The sequence below is a fragment of the Canis lupus genome, chromosome 20 (assembly GCF_011100685.1).
Source record: "Canis lupus familiaris isolate Mischka breed German Shepherd chromosome 20, alternate assembly UU_Cfam_GSD_1.0, whole genome shotgun sequence".
Taxonomy (NCBI): Eukaryota; Metazoa; Chordata; class Mammalia; order Carnivora; family Canidae; genus Canis; species Canis lupus.
The window spans coordinates 48757148-48775376 of record NC_049241.1 but is presented as its reverse complement, the minus strand read 5'-3'; the positions used below and the strand labels follow the sequence as shown (position 1 = coordinate 48775376).

The 18229-nt window shown below is 59.6% G+C and overlaps 1 protein-coding gene across 6 annotated transcripts in view; it reads right to left on the bottom strand.

Moving 5' to 3' along the window:
* ADGRL1 (adhesion G protein-coupled receptor L1) overlaps positions 1-18229 on the bottom strand; it is a 65501-nt gene that overhangs the window by 6735 nt on the left and 40537 nt on the right. For 4 of the 6 annotated variants that reach the window (XM_038567055.1, XM_038567059.1, XM_038567054.1 and 1 more), the window contains exons 3-18: positions 17451-17664; positions 14347-14456; positions 10824-10841; positions 6530-7330; positions 5360-5674; positions 4559-4662; positions 4069-4254; positions 3754-3792; positions 3396-3579; positions 2952-3074; positions 2218-2432; positions 1749-1919; positions 1112-1321; positions 801-1021; positions 532-598; positions 8-99 (exon numbers count right to left, since the gene is read on the bottom strand). In XM_038567055.1, coding sequence (XP_038422983.1) covers positions 8-99; positions 532-598; positions 801-1021; positions 1112-1321; positions 1749-1919; positions 2218-2432; positions 2952-3074; positions 3396-3579; positions 3754-3792; positions 4069-4254; positions 4559-4662; positions 5360-5674; positions 6530-7330; positions 10824-10841; positions 14347-14456; positions 17451-17664 — 3070 coding nt within the window. The remainder of the gene's footprint in view (positions 1-7; positions 100-531; positions 599-800; positions 1022-1111; positions 1322-1748; positions 1920-2217; positions 2433-2951; positions 3075-3395; positions 3580-3753; positions 3793-4068; positions 4255-4558; positions 4663-5359; positions 5675-6529; positions 7331-10823; positions 10842-14346; positions 14457-17450; positions 17665-18229) is intronic. The other 2 variants (XM_038567057.1, XM_038567058.1) reach the window with 2 other exon arrangements.

The following is an 18229-nucleotide window of genomic DNA, read 5'->3' as shown; positions in this document are numbered from 1 at the left end:
TGCTCACTTAATGTTGTCCAGGCGACTGGAGTCAGGTTTGAGCACAGATGAGCTCCGGATCATCTTGTGCAGGGTCACCATAAGGAACACCAGGTTCACCTGGGGGGGAGGGACAGAGAGAGGCTAGGCTGCGGGAGGTCCCTTGGGGTCCCTCCACCTCCCAGAGTGAGCTCCTGGCCAAGTCTCAGCCTCAATGCCCCCTTCTTCAGGGCTTCCTCTGCTGTTGTACCTGCCCTCAGGTGCCTGCTGACTGGTAACAACTGTCTGTTAATGTGGCTCCTAGTGGCGAGAGGACAGGGCCTGTAGCCTGACACAAGGCAGGGGCTCAAATCAGTTCCTAGATGGACAGGCCTTGGTGCTGGAGCTTTACAGACCCGCTGCGTTCTTGTCTTCTTAGTTAGTTGCTCCGTTTCGATGGTTTTCACACCAGCCCTCTCAGGGCTTGGGGAGAGTAGGACAGGGCTCCGGGGTCAAGGCTAGCTTGTGTGAAGGAAGGAGATATAGAACTAGAGGTACCACCTTCCCACTTACCACGATAACAAAGGAGACTGGTCCAATGAAGCTCCAGATGAAGTAATTGTCGACTCGGAGCCAGCAGCTATAAAGAAAGCAGGGCTTGGGGAGACAGAGGCGGGAAAGCCCTTCCCTCCCATCCTAGCCCCCAGGGACCCTGCAGGCTGTAGCCTTCGATCTCAGGAGGAGGAAGGCCAGTGCCTAGGGTCCTGGCCCAAGGGATTCTGCTGAGCAGGGAGCCAGGCAGGAGGAGAGACCTGGAGAGTGGGGGAGGGGGGTGCACTCACGCCTTCTCGGTGCCATAGCTGCGGTAGTCGATGGCTGCCGCGATGCCTACCACCAGGGCTGGGAAGCAATAGCCACCCAGGTAGTAGTACTTAGTGCGGGAGTACTCGCTCTCAAACACTTCGACCAGCAGCAGGTAGAGGTGCACACCCTCCAGGCACAGCCAGGAGAAGGCAGCCAGGAAGAAGTAGTGCAGCAAGCCAGCGAAGATAGGGCAGGCAATCTGAGGGCGGCAGGGAGGGGCACCACAGGTGAGGGGCTGCCTGGGCTAGTGCCACCTCTCCTACCTGCCTCTGCCCGAGTCCCGGCCCACCTCATACTGTGTCTTGTCTATCCCGACCAGGAAGAGCAGCTCAGCCAGAAATAGGTTGATGCACAGGTTCTTGTGGATGGTATTGCGGTCGGTCTGTAACCCCCGCAAGAAGCAGAAAGTAGAGATGCAGATGGCCAGGCAGACGAGGGAGATCACGATGCCCACCCAGGTGATGACTGACAGCAGCAGCTCATTGATGCGACCTTGGTACTGGGGGACAGGAGCGGGGAGCTCGCTCAGCACCTCTGGCCTTGCACATGGCCAGGCTCAGCCAGGTGCTAGGGACGGGCAGGGCCACAGGCCACGAGCACCACCAGTGTTGCCCATCTGGCCTTCTGCCCCCCAGTTTGCTGGCCCCCACCCTTCTGCAGGTGGCACGCTCACTTCCTCATGCTCTGGAAGGCTTGTGGAGAGATGACAAAGGTGACACCAACTTGCTTCTCCAGAGTGCCTTGGGACCATGACCAAAAAAGAACCAGACATGTGGCCTCATGCCCCGGGCAAGACTGGTGCCACCCCCCAATTCCCATGAAGCTGGTCTTCCCTGGCACTGCCCATGCAGCGCTCTCTATGATGCCATGCAAAGCCAGGCCAGCAAGTGGGCCTGCCCAGAGGAGCGGAGCGCTGGCCAGCTTACGATCTCACGGTGAGCCATTAGCACGGCAAAGTTGGTGAGGTGGCTGCAGGCACACGTGGTATGGGTCTTGTTGGACTCCACCAGGCGGCAGCCCTGGGTTGACCAGTAGCCCAGCATGGAACGCTCCGAGTAGTTCCAGAAGGAGCAGTTAGCATTGAAGTGGTTCTTGGCCTGTTGTGTGGTGGTGGGCGGGCAGTCAGATCCAGGGAGTCCCGTTCCAGCCCCCACACCCAGCTATGGGGATGGTGACAAGCATGAGAAAAGTGCCTGGGGCTCCAGATGACAGTCTAGGATCTCTGGGAACAAATGGCCCAAGCTGTTGAGGTGGGGGCTGGGGGACTGATGCCCCAGGGAGGGGTCATAACTTGCTCTTGGGGTGGATGAACACACAGCAGGGAGAATATACAGCCTGGGAACACGGAAGATGGTGGGACTCCCGAGGGGGGAAGGAGGGAACACCTCAGCTCACCTCCAGGTGGGCCACGGTGAAGATGACAGGGTCCATGAGAAAGACGCGACTGGACTCCTTGTTGATGGACGCTGCGATGACCTGTGAGTTCACCACCAGGGAGGCGCCACCTGGGCCACCTGTACCTGCTTCACCTGCCAGCTTTACTGTGGCATTCTCGGTGGACAAGAAGAGGCCTAGATTGTTGTACAGGATGAAGACAACTTTGACCACACCTGGGGAGGATAGGCACAGTGGGGTATGTGGTCAGTCCTGAGCCAGCACGCCTCCGGCCACACTGGCCACCGGTACCTCTGAAGCCAGGCTATGGGCCCAGGTGAGGGGGGCTTGTGGAGCCCCTCTATGTACCATAGCTTAGTTGTAGGCAGTTCCAAATGGCCAGGCAGTATGCCAGGGACATAGGGACTGCATCTCCAGCCCCCACCTCACTTGCTGTGTGACCTTCAGCAGATCCCCTACATCTCTGAGCCTTAGTCTCAAATGGGACAGATCTCCCTGAGCTATGGGAATCGACTGCCATTGCACAGGAGTAAACCCTGCAAACTACAAAGTGTCCTACGTTCTGGGGTTTTGGGGATGCCCCACAAATCCCCTGAAATGTTACAGTAGCTTGAGTGGAGAACAACTCTTGTTGGGTCCTACCCTTTTCTTGGATTCTTCAACCCAATACAATTTAAGAATGAATGTTCTTCATATGTGAAGCAGGGATGCCAGCCCGGGGCTTGGACACTGACCGTTGCGGCTGTTCTGCTTGATGGTATTGGCGGACAGCTGGATGGAGTTCTCGCTCGGGTATTCCTGGGGGAATACCAGCTCCTGCACTTGGCCCTCTGTGTTGAGGACTGTCACTTCCAGGACTGTGGGGACAGGGGATGGCAGGACAGATGTGGTTGGGGCCTGTCCCCAGTCCAGGGGCCCAGCCATGGCAAGAGGCCCGAGGCTAGGGCATCTCTGGCTGGCAGGCCCCACAGTTCAAGATTTGCACCTCATCATGATCTCAGGGTTTTGAGACTGAGCCCTGCATCAGGCTCTGTGATCAGCATGGAATCTGCTTGAGATTCTCTCCCTCTCCTCCCACTCATGCAAGTGCTCAGTTGAGATTTCTCTCTCAAACAGCTAAGGGGGCAATAAAAAAGATCAACACCTGAACTTGCCGTGGGCATGACCGCAGCACTCACCCACATTCTGTTTGGCAGCCAGGAAGCGGGCAGGCTCCCTGACATTGTCGGCCAGCAGGAAGGCACCCTCCTCCAGGACATCCAAGAGCATGGTGGCTGTGTGCACCTGCTCTGTGGCATTCATGTCCTTCCAGGACTCCAGAGCTTCTGGCCGCAGGAGGTTGTCCACTGTCTCTACCACAGCCTGCACAGGCGAGGGGTGACACTGTGATTCCCCCCACATCCTCCAGTTCCCTGGGCTGGACTGATTCTGCATACTCTCCTCTCAGTCTCCATCCCCAGTGCCGCCTGGGGCGTGCCCAAGTGATGAGGGCTGCCTCACCCCCTCGTTGGCCAGCAGGAACCCTCTGGGCCTCACCTTGATGTAGTCTTTGCAAGTTCTCTCCCGCTTGTGCATCTGGGAAAAGAAATGGAGGTGCTGTCAGGGCCCCGAGCGTGCTCTTCTGCAGCTGCCACCACACCAGGGCTGGGCCCTGAACAAGACCTGTTCCTAAGGGACGCCAACCCCAAAGACCGTCCAGGGCAGCTCTGGAAGATCCAGTGTGCCTAGGATCAGTCTTCTCCTCTCTGACTGCCTGGCTTTGCAGCCTAGCCTGGAGGTACCAGGCCGGACTCTTCCTGAGCCCCAAGGGCAGTGCCCCCCAACCCTGCTGGTCCTACTGCCGTGCCCCACCTTGTTGTAGTTCTTGCCAGCTGACTCGCGCTCAATGGGCCGCAAGGCCTGTAGCTGGGCATCCAGAATATCCAGCAGCTGCTCCATCAGCTTCACAGAAGAGGACACATCACCCGCATAGATGGAGCCTCGGGTGTGACGGGCCAGCTCACTGGCAATGTTGGCTGCATTCTCCCCACTCTTGATCTGCATGAGGTGGGAGGAAGGACCCCCTGCTATCTCAGAGACCATCTTCCTTCCCACATGCTCTCTTTTCACATTCCCAGGCTGTTTGGCCCCTTCCCATCCATCTCTCTGACCCCTTCTCCCTCCCCATCCATCTCTGTTTCTCTTGAAGGCTAGGGAGGGGACCCGCACAGTCCTGGCTCCCAGACCTGCCCGTCTGTCTCCCCAATTGCTCTACTGCCCCGAGAGTGCCTTGTGCCCGGCCACCCAGGGCCCAGTGTGCAAGCAATTGTGCCAATCTGGGAGGGACAGCTGCTGCTGGTACCTTCTGGGCCACCTGGTTGACCCAGGGGGAGGTGCAGTTGCTGAGGTCAGGGCCCCGGGGGTTCCAGAGCCCCAGGGCTGGTAGACACTGGAAGGAGGCAATTCCTGCAGGGACAGACAGGAACAGAGAAGGGAGCCACAGGGAAGGAGAGAAAAAGGGGCCACAGCAGGGAAAGATGACAGAGAGGGGAACAGGCAGGTGAAGAGAGAGATGAAGGAAACACGGAAGACCAGACATGAAGAGGGCCGGACAGTCAAGAGAGGTGTCACTCTGAGGTGACATGAGCTACCCCTCACTTCTAAGCTCCCCCTCTTGGCTCCTCTTCCTTCTTTGCCTACCAGAAATGGAACTTTCTAGCAAAGTCCATCTTGGAAGCCCCTTCTCCCTTAAGCCTCTTCAAACCCTCCCCTTGGATCATTCCACCTGGAGCACAAGGCCTGGCCCCACCCCCTCTGGCACTTCAGCTGCTCTCTGTAGGGCCACTGGCTGACCGGGGGCCTATTCCATCTCAGCCTGAGGCTGGGAGCCCAGGTCACTTCCTGTGGGCTCCCTTCATAGTCTGCCTGGCACTGCAAGAGAGGACAGGGCAGGGGGACTCATTGAGCTGCTCCCGTGCCCTGAGAGCTCTGCTGGGCTCTGAGAACACAGCTGCAGATGTCAGGCACAACCCCTGCCCTCAGAAAGCCCCCACACTGGCAGAGGAGATGGGCTAAACTGAGTGGTGGGATGTTCCCTGGCCAGACCAGGTTTAGCCACTCCCCAAGCCAGCCACAGTGAGGTGACAGCAGCCTCTGTACTCACCTCGGGTCCCCTTGGGGCAGGGCCTCTCAACCAGCATGCCCTGCTGAGTGGCTGGCCATTGGACCCGCCGCACCTCTCGAGGTTCACAGAAGAGTTCTGGGGACACGTGCAGATTGGGGGCTGGGGGCCGCCGGGTGCTGGGAGCTGGGGCTGTGGCTGGAGGCAGGTCAGGTCCCAGCTGGTTGATGGCACCCACAGGGTGTGTGGTGAGGGGCACTCGGCGGAGCGGAGTGGTGGCTGCGGGCGAGGCCGTGCTGGTAAGGGGTGTGGGTCGGGCTGTGGTGGTCGTGCTGAGAGGCGGGGAAGTGGCTGGGCCTGGAAGGGAAGAGGGTATACAAGACAGGGTCACCATGCTCAGGGCCTTGCCATGGTGTGCCCAGGCATGGGGTCCCTGGCATTCTAGCATCTTTCCCAATGTGGGAGGATTTGCTGGTCCCCACTGGGTCTGAGAGATCTCCCCTGGCTTCTCTCTGCCCCCAAGACCATCTAAAGCATCAAAAAGCAATAAAATTCACTTGAGTGTAGCCTGAGGTCTGAGAGTAACCAAAGAGAACAGGCCAGGAAGGGGAGTGGACAGCCACCTCCTGTCCTCATTCTACTCTCACTTTGGTCCCTATAACCTGGCCAAGTCCCTTCCCTGTGCAGGCCTTAGTTCCCCATTATGTAAATGAGGTTGGATGGGGTCAGGCTCCTTAGCGCCCTGGGGCTGCTCAGAGCTGGCCGAGGGTAGCTGAGAGGGCGAACAGAGACTGCAGAGGGACGCTCACGCTCAATACTGGCGGCTCGGCTTTGTTGTTTCACTGACACGGGGCTTCTACCTGGGTTCTGGCTGAGGGCTCCAGGGCTAGAAGTGCACAGGCCCCGGAGAGGGGCGGTGGAACCTAGCAGTCAGGAGTGCAGAGTCCTGGGTCCAGGTTGTCTAAGAACTAACCTAACCTCTCCCCTCCCTGGCCCTCCCAGGGTTGCAGTTTCTTCACCTGTAAAACAGCAGTAGTGCTCCCTGCCTCATAAACTGTGACAGCCAAACAGGTTAACTGTGAAATGCTTAGCCCAGCCTCTGTCCCACGCTGCAAGCCTCTGTCCTCCAGATCCCAGCTCTGGGTGCACAGCATGCCTCCCCACTGGCACCCCGGGGGCCCAGGAGGTGGAGTTGTGGGGAGCCATCCCTACCGGCACTGGGGTCGGGCGGCCCGAACTCCAGGCTGTAGCGCACCACAAAATAGTTGTTCCAGACGTAGAGCTGGTTGTCGCGAGGGTTGTAGTCCACGGAGGAGACAAACTGGTAGGGGTTGGGGAAGGCCAGGCTGACGGGCTCCTCACGGTTGGCATTGGTGTTGAAGGCGTAGTCCACGCGGTTGCCAGCCGCCTCGCTGTCGTCGTCCACATACACTGAGCGCAGCACATACAGGACTCCGCACACCATGAAGGCGTTGGACGCTGAGCGCTTGTCGTAGCCCGTCTCCCACGTGCCCTCGAAGCGCAGCGTGTAGGGGTTGAGCTGGCTCACCACCAGGCGCCCGTTGTTGCCCTCGGTGGCGTAGATGACCCACAGCCCGTTCTCATCCACAGCCAGGTCGATGTCCGTCTTGCCGCCCCAGCGGTAGGGCGAAGTGTCGTGGTAGTTGGCCGTGTTGATGACCGTCTCCCCGCTCTTGATGCGTGTGCGCAGATCGTACTTGACGATGTTGCGTGTGCGCTCCTTGTTGTAGAAGACCGCACCGTCGTAGACCACAAAGCCCGTGCCATCCACGCGGTTGGGCAGGCGGTAGGTGGTGGTGTGGCGTGCGGCCACGTAGTCCTCCCACGAGGCGTACTCAGTCAGCGTGTCCGTGCGGTATGGGATCCAGGGCATGACGTAGATACGGTCGCCTGCCTGCAGCGGGTCCTTGCACCATGCGCCAGACTGGTGTTCCGACTCGTGTGTGGAAGTGGGCTCCAGCACCTTCTGCAGGGTCCCTGGGCACACGAAGACTGGGCCGGGCGGGTGGGTGGGCGGGGAGGACATGGGGAGAGGAGGAGCAGAGGCAGGGGAGGGGGAGAGAGAGAGGCAAGTTGGTCACGCGGCCTGGGGTAGCCAGGCTGTCCCCTCCTGCTGCTGCAGTCACGGTTGCTTGGTAGGGCTGGTGATGGGAAGGGGGTTTCCGGGCTGGGACCCCTGCCCTGCCCAGCTGCCCCTCTCCCTGGAGATGTCAACCCTGGAGGCCATTAAGAGCAGGGTTAGTGGGGGTGGGGAGGTGGTGCCCCTCTTTCCTTCCCTGGCTGCTAGAGACCCCACAGGCTGGGGATAAAGGGTTTGGCAATAGCCCTCCCAGACTTCCTCATGTGCCTTAAGTGGGGGCGGAAAGATCTCCTCACTGCTGCCACTCATGGCTTTGAGGCTCCAGGGACTCAGTGCCCTGCTCCTTTGCCATCTGTCACAGCCCTCTATGGAAGACCTACAGTTGAGGGTCCCATATTTCACCAACAACACCAGGACACAGGTTTGTGGCACATTTGTTTCCTCCCCCCTCCCCCTGCAAAAATTGCAAGGTAGAGTGATGTTTCCGTACCCACTATGGGTTGTCAGGAGTGCCCCCCTATTCCAGGGTGGAGGAGGCACTCAAGGTCCCTGATGCAGCCTGTGGCCCTCCTATACCCAGTACCCATGCAATCAGCAGGTGAGGGAGGGTCTCTGGAAAAGTCCAGCCCCTCTGAGGGTGCCCAGCCCTGCCCCCAGCCGGCAAGGTCTCTCATGGGGTCTGTTCAGCAGCAGACACTGACACTGGTACACAGGGGTGGGGGGAAATTGGGGGACATGGGAAAGGAGAGGGCTCCCCGGGAGAGTTGGGGATTGGGGGAGGAGAGCTGCGTGGAGGGAAGAGAGACAAGGTGGGGGGCCTCGGCGAGGTCCTGGCTCCAAGGGAGGCACGCTGGAGACCACCTGGGAAGAAAGGGTTAGTGCTGGCGAGGAGAGAGGGGTGAGCAGAGAATTCACTCCAAGGCCCAGGCCCGACTGAGGGTCCCTCGGGGGGGCAGTCCCAGGTCCAGCTCAGAGGGGGCAAGGGAGGGAACCAGGAGCTAGGATAAAGACCCAGCCCGCCCCAGCCAGGCCCCCCCACCTCCCCTGCCCCGGACCCCGATTTACCTGCAACCATCCCCGGCTCGGGAGGAGGGACCAAGGCAGCGCTGATGTCAGAAAGGTGGGGGGCCCCGCCCCACCCCCCCATTCCCTGAAAAGGAGGAAAACCTCAACTGCATCTCGTTGGCCGCCGCTGGCCTGCCCACCCTTGCCCCGTCACATCCCAATGCCACCTGTGCCTAGCCTCCCCTTATGGACCCAGTAGGGGCCTGGACTTGGGAGTGGGGATGTCCAGATACCCCTCCATCCAAGATGGCTGGGCTTCCCTCTCACCTCCCCGCTAGCTGAACCCACAGACAGGCCAGGGTGAGGGTTTGCAGTGAATTCTCTGCTCCTGCTTGGCCGGTCACCAAAGCAGCTGGCCCCAAGGGGATCAGGGAGGGCTGGGACCTGGTGTGGGCTTGGCGGAGGTCAGCCCCAGTGGCAAGAGGGTCATGGACAGGCACCACTCCTCATTCCCGCACTTCCAGCCTCACTCTTTGACAGGCTTAGGTGGGGGATATCCAGCCCTCCCCTCACAGCATCAGGGACAGCTAGGCCCAAGGGCCCCAGTGTGCAAAGCGGCCAGGAGCGCAGTGTTTTAGGACGGGGTGGGGAGCCTGGGGCCCAGAAGTGAGCAGGAACCAGAGGGATCCTGGCTTGCATCCTGGGGCTCCGCTATCTCCCTGTCCCCAGTGCCCTGAGGGGTTGGCCTGCACCCTGTGCCCAGCACACCTGGCCTCTGCCTTTATCTTCTATGCCCCGGTCTCCCCTGTCCCCAAGCCAGGACCCCTGCCAGTTCTGTGGCCCCTGAGCAGATATGTGTGTGTGAGGGGGCGGTGGGAGGTCTCAGAGCCTGACCTGGTCAGAAGGGTATGGAGGAGGAAAACGTGGTTAGAGGTTACCCTGGGGAAGGGGGAGAAGATGAGGAAGGGTCTGCCTGGGGCCTTTGACAGTAAGGACCCCTCCCTAGCACCAAGCTCCCAATACCTCCTCTTCCCTCCCCTCTTCCCCCCCTTGAAGAGAAAAGATCCAGGGCTGCAGTATCCAAACCACCACCGGGCCTGTAAGAAGAGTGTCTGGTGCTGGGTGCGAGAGACTCAGGGAGAGAGAGAGGGAGAGAGTGGCGGGGCAGTGAGGGTCAGGGGCCTGGGCTGGCTGCCCAGGCCTCTCTGAGATGAGGGAGGGCAGGGGGAGGGGAGCAGCTTGGAGGGACCCCGCCCCACCTTCCTCGAAGGGGATGCTCCAAAGACCACCGTAATTTCAAGGCAAGAGCGATCCTGCAAGGAAGGCTCATCAGGGGCCCTGCCCCTTGGCCAGCCTCAGAGCTGTCAATTTCCCCAAAATTTCAGGGGTAGGCTGGATCATCCACCCACTGTCCCACCTATCTCCAAATGGGGGGGGGGGGGCTCCACCCACCATGGAGTTTTCTCATTCCCCATCCCCGCCCAAGGTTAACCCTGCAAGAAAGTTAACCCTGCAAGAAATTACGGTGCTCCTGGAAGTCCCCAGACCCGGCCTATACCTCCCCCAACCCCCCTCTCCCTGGTCCTCTAACCAAAACAGCCCAGAAGAAACCCTGACTGCAGCTTCGCAAGTGTTACAGAACCAGAGAAAACATTCCCCCACCCCGCGCTCCCCCCGCCGTGAGGCCCACCCCCCGCCCCTTCGCCCCCAGTCTGGCAGGAGGGCCGGAGACAGCTTTGCATCCCTCCCCAGGGCTGGGCCCCGGGCTGGTCAAGGAGGGGGGTGGAGGGTGGGGAAAACTGGTGCTCCGTGCTCCAACAGCTCTGGGCCTTGGAAACGCCAAACCAGAAGGAACTTATGCCACCAGGAGCCCGAGAGATAGAAGGAATCTGCTCCCCAAAAGGAAAACAAAGGTGTCCCCTCCACCCCACCTCCCCTGAGCCAGACATGTGGTATAAAAGTGGGGAAGAAGAGGAGAAAGACGGCTCACCGGTGCACTCCGCCCCAAGGCAGGAGCCAGAGAGGGGGCCCTCCCTCCCCTCCCGCCCTGGATGCTTACACACTTCTCCTGAAGGAGGCAAAACAAGTATGAGAGAAGGTCCCCCCGCAAGGGCTGGGACTAGGAAGGAGGGACAAGGAGAGACAGAGAGAGATAAAGAGGCAGAGAGAGAGAGAGAGAGAGAGAGACAGAAGGTCCTGCCCGTGCTCAGAGAGGAGCCTCCTCAGGTGTCTGGAGGGTGGAGTTGCCCGGGGCGGCACCAGGGCTGGCCCCACCGGGAGGACACCCGGGGTGGGGGTGGGGAGAAACAGGGGCCGAGAGGGGAGGGCGGGTCACATAAGTATGGTACAGGTAAGAACAAAGTGTGAGTTAGGGGTTAGCATTGGTAACAGTGCGTTTACCTTTCTGCTCCACTTCTACTTTAAGCATCGGAAGAGAGAGAGAAAACAAATTGAAAAAAAATGTGCAAGAAAAAAAAGAGAAAAAAAAAGATTAAATTGCTTTCGTTTCTTATCTGGCAACATGCCCCCTTTTCCTTTCTTTCCTCATCCTGGCTCCCCAACCCCAAACGTAGCATCAGCTCAGCCCCCGCCCCCAGGTCCCTTCCTCTGGGGAGGGTATCGGGGAGACAGTCACAGGGAGGGGGACACACGGAGGACAGAGACCAAGAGAGACACGGGGGTGGGGTGTACAGACAGGCAGGGGACAGCGCCCTGGGGGGGGCGCCCTCAGTGCAGTGGGTGTTGGGGGGGGCGGGGGGCTCCAGCTGGAAGGTGGGCTCTGCCTAGGGGAGCACCAGGGAGGGAGTGATGAGGGTGGAAGAGCCACGTGGGTCCCCCCCACCGCACAACCCACCTGCTGCCCTCCTGTGAGAACCAGGGGCCCAGGGGGAGGGGGTTCAGTGGCTCCAGGGGCCTGGGTGCCCCCGCTGAGAGAACATGCTGAACTCCTTCCCTTTCTGTGCTGGCCTTGCTAGAGTCCAGCTGGGTTCCCCCAAGCCCTCATGTCCCAGAAAAAGCCAACACAGAGAGAGAGGGTGCAGAGTGGAACACAGAATGACGGAGAGGCAGACAGGCAGAGCCCCTGGGCCTCGGAGAGCCGGGGGGAGACAGAGGCAGAGAAGGAAGAGGCTGGGGGGGGGGAACGTCACAGACAGCAGGTGGGGGCACAGACACGCTCCCACACTCCCACGCTCCCCCGGGGCAAGCCCATGGCTCGGTCTGTCTGCCCAGCACCCCCCTCCCCAGGGGGGCCCAGGAGCCAGGAGCTCCCTGCCTGCTGCCCGATGGTTGGGCGCACCTAGGGGAGGAAGGGGGCTCGGTTAGAATGTGCTCAGCTGCAAGGCAAATCCAGCGTTAGTCGGGCCTGTCTGGGTGTGTGTGTGTCTGTGGGTGTGTGCGGGTGGGAGTCCCACACACCCACTGCCCCCGCCCCATGGTGAGCCCCTGCACCCGCCCCTGACTCGCCCACACCAGCACTGGGGTCACCCCAGCCTCTGAAGCCCAGGGCAGGACGGCAGCCCAGGCTGCTCCCCCGTCAGGCTTTGTGTCCCTGGCCCCTCGGGACCCTCTGACCAGGCCCTTGCTCTCCTGCCACCTCTCTGGAGGCACAAGCAGGGAGTTCCACAGGGGAGAGTTGGCTTCCTTCCCAGTGCCTCATCCAGGGCCTGGCACCCAGGAAGTGCTCAGCAAACATGACTAGTAGGGGACAAGTGAGTGCCCCGCCTCCCTGTACTCTGGCTCCCATCACCCTAGGAACCAGGAGCGGCACCCCTGGGTTCTGCCTGTTGAGGGCACCCATGGCCCCAACTGTGTCCCAGACACGATAACTGTGTCCTGCCCCCCCGGGGGCTCAAGCTAGCTCTCTGGAGCTCTCTCGGGGCTGACTGGGGCTGCCCGTCCCCTGGCCATCCTGGTCTCCGTGGGTGGCACCCCATAGCCCACTCTCGGGGGGGGGGGGCCGGGGGGGTCAGCTTCAGGGGGTCCCTACGCCTCTTTCCTCCCTATGCCCTCTCACTTTTTTCCCCACTTTTTCACTCGCACGGTGTCTAACTGCTCTGGACTCCACTTGGACCAGGAGCTGTTTTTCCTGCCCTCAACTTCTACCTCAGGAGTCGTGATCGCGTCTATCATTAGTTTTATCTTTCATTACCAACAGTGATAACTGGTAAAAATCACTACAAGTAGTCACAACAAAAGCAATGACCACCAAGTGCCTTGCACTTCCTAAATGACTAAGTGCCAGGAACCAAGCTAGGTACTTCCCAGGCAGTCTTTCCAGAACCCTCTATAGACGGGGAGACAGGTTCAGCGCAGTGAAGCACCACAACAGAGGCTGTGCAGCTGGCAGAAGCCAGCACTTTCTTTCGTATAGACCTATGGCGTGGGGAGCACGAGGAGCTCTTCTCACATCCTCTCTACTTCTGGCACCATCCCCTGGGAGGGACCCCCTTCCACCATCACAGATGAAGACACAGGCTAAGCCCCTTGGAAGGACACCCCTACCCCATTACTGAGCACGTCCTGAACCAGGCTCCGGTCTGGGCACTGAGGGGGTGAGGATGCAGCCTCTGCCCTGGGGGGGAGTTTACACCCAGCATTCTGCCACAAGGAGGGGGCTCTGTAGCCAGCCCCGGGCCAGGCGCTTCACACGCATGCTCTCCTGGCCTCTCGCCTCCTTATGCAGCAGCTCAGAGAAGTTTAAGTCATTGGCTCAAATTTCAGAGTCAGAAAATCCAAGAGCCAGGCCGAGCCTCAAACCCAGCCTGATCTCCCTGCTGTGCAGTGCTCCCTGCCTCCCGCCTCCCTTTCCTGCTGCCCCGGCCACGGGGGTGGGTGGGCAGTGTCCCCAGTGCTGTGGGGAGGCTTCGAGGATCAGATGGGCAATCCCCCTCAGGTGGCGGCTGGAGGCCTCAGCTGCTGAAAGGAAAGGGTGAGGAGTAAAAGAAGGTTATGGAAGCACATAAGTGATCCTGTTTCCCCCAGCACGTAGGCCATCACCTGCAAGGAGAAATCGAAGGTTGAGGGGGAAGGCTGGGTGGGAGGGCAGAGGAGGGAGAGTCACAGGGCCTCCTGCTCCCCTGCCCCTGCCCCCCCGCACTCAGACACTCTGGTGGCCCTGCCTCCTCCCCCATCTGCCCGGAGGCCCTACCTCCAGGTTGGCTACATGAAGCTGGCAGGGAAAGGAGGGGAATGGATGATGGGAAGAAGGGGAGGGGCAGTGAGGGCAGGAAAGAAGGGCCATGTTAAGAGCAGAGTGCTGAGGAGGAGAGACCCTGTCTTTGTTTGCTGCCCTTGGCCAGATGCAAGAAAGCCAGGCCCCTGGCTCCCCAGATCACCCTTCTCAGGCTTCCTGGGGGGGCTGCCCTCGTCCAACATGGCAGCACTTCCCTTGCAGACAGGAAGTGCTATCATGGCAATGGGCACATTAACCAGGAGATAGGTATCTGTGCAAGATGCCCCTAGCCCTTCACCCCAGATCCGCCGCCAGGCCTCAGAGGGCCATCTGCCTATGGGTTTGGAGTCAGGCTCCAGGGCTGGGAGTATGTGATTGGTGAGGGGACAAGAGAAAGGAGAGGGAGTTGAGAGAAGAAGGGAAGTGAGAGGGAAGAGCAGGTGTGTAAGGGAGTAGTCAGGAAGGGAAGGGATGTGAGAAGAGGAGGCAGAGAGGTGGTAGGGCAGCCAGGGCCAGGGGGCCAGAGGACCCGTAAGTGCAGCAAGCAGTGTTCTGGGGTGCAGAGTCTGTGCAGAGGGCGGGGAGGGGGTCGGGAGCGGGGAGGAGAGAATGTGTGAGGGAGGGAGCAGGCCTGCTTGCCCCTGTGTGCCTGGTCCTGACTTGGCCGTGTGTGAGGTCAAGGTGTCTCCTCCTCGCTTGCTTCCAGGAAGGGGAAGGGCCCGAGTGCGCACGAGGAACAAGATGACTCACTGTAGGGGACACAGTCGTACTGCACCTCCAGGTACTTGTAGGTCCCAGGACAGGGGTCAGGGAAGGCATCAGAGCCAGCAACCACCACGCACTGGGTGCGGTTGTTACACCTGCAGAGAAGAGACAACGAGCTGAGAAAAGATTGGCCTAGAACGGGGGGTGGGGGCATCCAGGGTCAGGAGAGGAATGAGTACCCCCAAACCGTGCTGGGGCCAGGGGCCTTGTGTGGGCATCCTATTCTGCTTCCTGCCAGCTCTTTCCTACCAGACTGACCCCCACAGGGCATCAGGCTCAGGGCTGGGCCAGGCCTCTACCCCACAAACCACTTCCCCAGCGGCCCGTTCTCACATCCCGTCTGGGTGTCACTGATGCAATTTCGTCCTTGGCATTTTTCCTAAATGGGCAGGAAGGCCCGCCCAGTTCACTGAAGAGTAAGATGTGAAGCCACACACAGGTGTCTCTGCAAACATGCTGCTAATGAGGGATCTGCTCACAGGCCCTCTGTCCACCTCAGGCCGTGTCTTAGACACGTCTCACCCTCTGGGTAGCACTGCTGCTGCGAGGATCTGCTGTTAGGACCAGGGCAGTGTCTTCATCTGACGCCGAAGCCATTCTCGGCCCCCCCTGGGGACTGAGTCCCCACCAGCTTCTAGGGGCCTCGCTGACATATAAAGGGAAGACTACCTACGAACAAAAGGATGTTTCTCCTCTGCTGTCTGTGTCTACGACCCAGGTCTCTGGGCAGGTCTCGGCAGGGCAGGGCAAGACGTTAACTAGTGAGGAGCTGCTCCCTCCCACCCACCTCGACCCCTTTCTTTAAATACTTGAGCCCTGGCCTCAGAAGGCTAAGTAGAGAGTTGCCTGGAACCCAGAAACTGCATCCCTAGCTACGTTCCCCACGGACCCAGAAGCAGGTGCTATTCACATAACAGTATGTGGATTTCACTTGAATATCTGGAAGAGCCAACTGCTGGACGCCGCACGTCCCAGCCTCCTCTGCAGCCAGCAGTACACATGAGCGAGATCCGGCCGGGGAGGTGAGACTGGGCCCTAGGGAGCCTTTAAAAGGGCTGCGTACGGGGAGGCAGAGACACAGGGAAGCAAGGGCTGAGGGTCATCTTCTCCCCTCCAATCTGGTTTAGGTCACTCTACCTATTCTGGGGTGTCCCCATCGGGGCAGCAGAGCTGTACCCCAACTAATACGAAGAGCCTCGCCCTCCAGGCTTTAAGGTAGCAGAGCAGTGGCCTCTCACTCTGGGCCCCCGTAACCACACTGGTCAGCGTTCCCCCTCTTGGAACCGAGAACCTGTGAACACCAAAACCAGGCCAGTTGCGGTGCTGGGCGCTGAATGCATGGGGTGGGCAGGGAGAAAGTGGAGGCAGGAGGTAGGAGGAAATGGATGCCTGAGGAGGACGGGGCACAGCCAAAGCAAAGGCTGGGAAGCTGAACCAGGGCCGCTTGCTCATGCAGGGGTGTCAGATAGGGGAGGGGGAGGAGGGGCGGACTGGGGAGGGGTGCATATTTGAGGGAGAAAAGGTGGGGGCAGGGCATGAGGTGGCTCCAGCCTGACCCACTCGTCTGAGCCATCTGACCACACCTCACCCTTCCCAAAACTCTCTGGAGGCTCTCTGTGACCCTGCCCAGTGACTTATTCTAGAATCCTCTGCCGACATTCAAGGACTGGCTCCGGTCCTGTTTCCTTTTGAAGTTCCATGCTCTGGGTCCCAGAGTGACCTTTGCCCTCTCAGCAGAAACTCAGTGAGTGCCTGCTTGTGTATCTGGCTGGGGACACAGCAGTGACAGACACAATGCCCAGTCCCCATGGGGCTGACAGCCAAGCAAGGGAAGACAAATGACAAATAAGCAAAATATACTACCATCTATGGATGGCAGTCAGGGCTAGAAGATAAAGCAGGAAAGGGCCTAAGAAGTCAGGGGAGGGGGGCTGTAATTTTACAGAGCGTGGTCAGACAGGCCTCGCTGCGAGGTTAGGTAAGAAAATCCACCAAGGGGTGGGGGGGGGACGCCTGGGTGGCTCAGCGGTTGAGCATCTGCCTTTGGCTCAGGGTGTGATCTGGGGATCGAGTCCCACATTGGGCTCCCTGCATGGAGCCTGCTTCTCCCTCTGCCTCTCTCTCTTTCTCTCTCTCTCTCTCTCTGTGTCTCTCATGAATAAGTAAATAAAATCTTTAAAAGAAAAAGAAAAGAAGAAAATCCATGGGGAAGAAAAAGGAGGAGCCAGGCGGGTGTCGGGAACAACCTTCCAGGCAGGGGGAACAGCCAGCGCGAAGACCCAGTGGAGGCCCGTGGCAGACGATGCCTTGATGTGAGTAAGGAGCAGGCAGGGTGGCCGAGTGTGGGAGGGGGAGTGGGAGGTGGTGAGGGATGGTGAGGGCTCTGCTGAGAAAGTCGCCTGGCCTTGTGGGCCTCAGGGGTCCACAGGCTTTGCCCTGCGTGAGGTGGGCGCCCCCTGGCTGCTGTGCCGGGAACAGCCTGTGGCCGGCAACCCCAAGGGGGAGCTGGCTGCGGAAGCAGTGGTTGAGTCTTGGTGTAATTGGAAGGAAGAGCTGACTGGCTCTGAGGGGACAGGCAGTGGGTGCGAGGAAGGCTTTTGCAGCTTCGCACCCACAGTGCCTCTGCCTAGCATCTCCCCGCACTCACACACAGCCTTGCACACTCGGGCGCTCCCTTTCTCTCACACTCACACTCAGGTGCACTTCCGCCATCTGTGTTCTGACAGCAGCTCCTCACGGAAGCCTGTGTGACTTCTGGGCTCTCCCTCAGCTCCCATGACACTTGCCCTGTCCTGCAATTGCTTTTATACTGCAAGACCTCAACTGCCACCCCTAGGAATCCTGGAATGGGCTTCTGGAGGTGCCTAGTGGGTACGGGCTGCTGGGGAAGAGGGGCTGGGTCTTCCTGGCTGGCTATGTGGGGCCTGGCCCCTAGCAAGTGCTCAGGAAACATGCAGGATGCACAGAAGGAAGACTGAGGGTGAACAAGGTGCCCTGGCCAGGGGGCACGTGGAGGACACTTATCCAGGGACCCCGGGAGCTGCCTCCAGCCCTCCTCCCAGGAGCCGGGGAGGGTGGGAAGGACTCACCTCTGCGACATGATCTTGAAGGCGTCGGGCAGGTAGCACTGCACATTCTCCATCTGGAAAGGGTCAGCGTCACAGATCTTGTCATCTGTGCGCCCGTAGTTGGCATTCTCCACCATGATGACGTCACTGCCTGGACACCGCAGCTCTATGGGGTAGCCTTCGCATGCCAGCTCCCGGCGCATCAACCCGAATGGGAGCCCAGCCCGGCTCAGGCCTATGGGAAGGGAAGATCCTGCTGAGGAGGTGCCCCCTCCAGCCTGGCTGTATCCAGGATGTGGGTTGTATGGACCGCAGTTCTTTCATCTGTGAAATGGGCTTTTCAACGTGCCTGCCTGTGCAGTCAAGTCCTTGCCCTTGGCTCCTGGGAGGTGCTTCAAAGCACCGGGAGTATCCTGCCTGATGGGCATCTTTGTTTACCTGGGGGCCCTGGGCCAGGCCAGGGGGTCTACACTAACTGTGATGGGTTGAATTGCATCCTCCCCACCACAAATGCTGAAGTTCCAATCCCTAGGACCTTGGAGTGGGACCAAATTTGAAGCAGAGGTGATCAAGTTAAAATCAGGCCATTAAGGTAGGCCCTGATCCAATATGACCAGTGTCCTTATGAAAAGGGGAAGTTTGGATGCAGAGTCACACACAAACGGAAGTCTGTGTGGAAACACAAGGAGAAGATGGCCAGCTGCAAGCCCAGGAGGAGGCCTGGAATAGCCTCTTCCCTCCCAGCCCTCAGAAGGAGCTAATCCTGCCGCCACCTTAATCTTTAACTCCCAGCCTCTAGA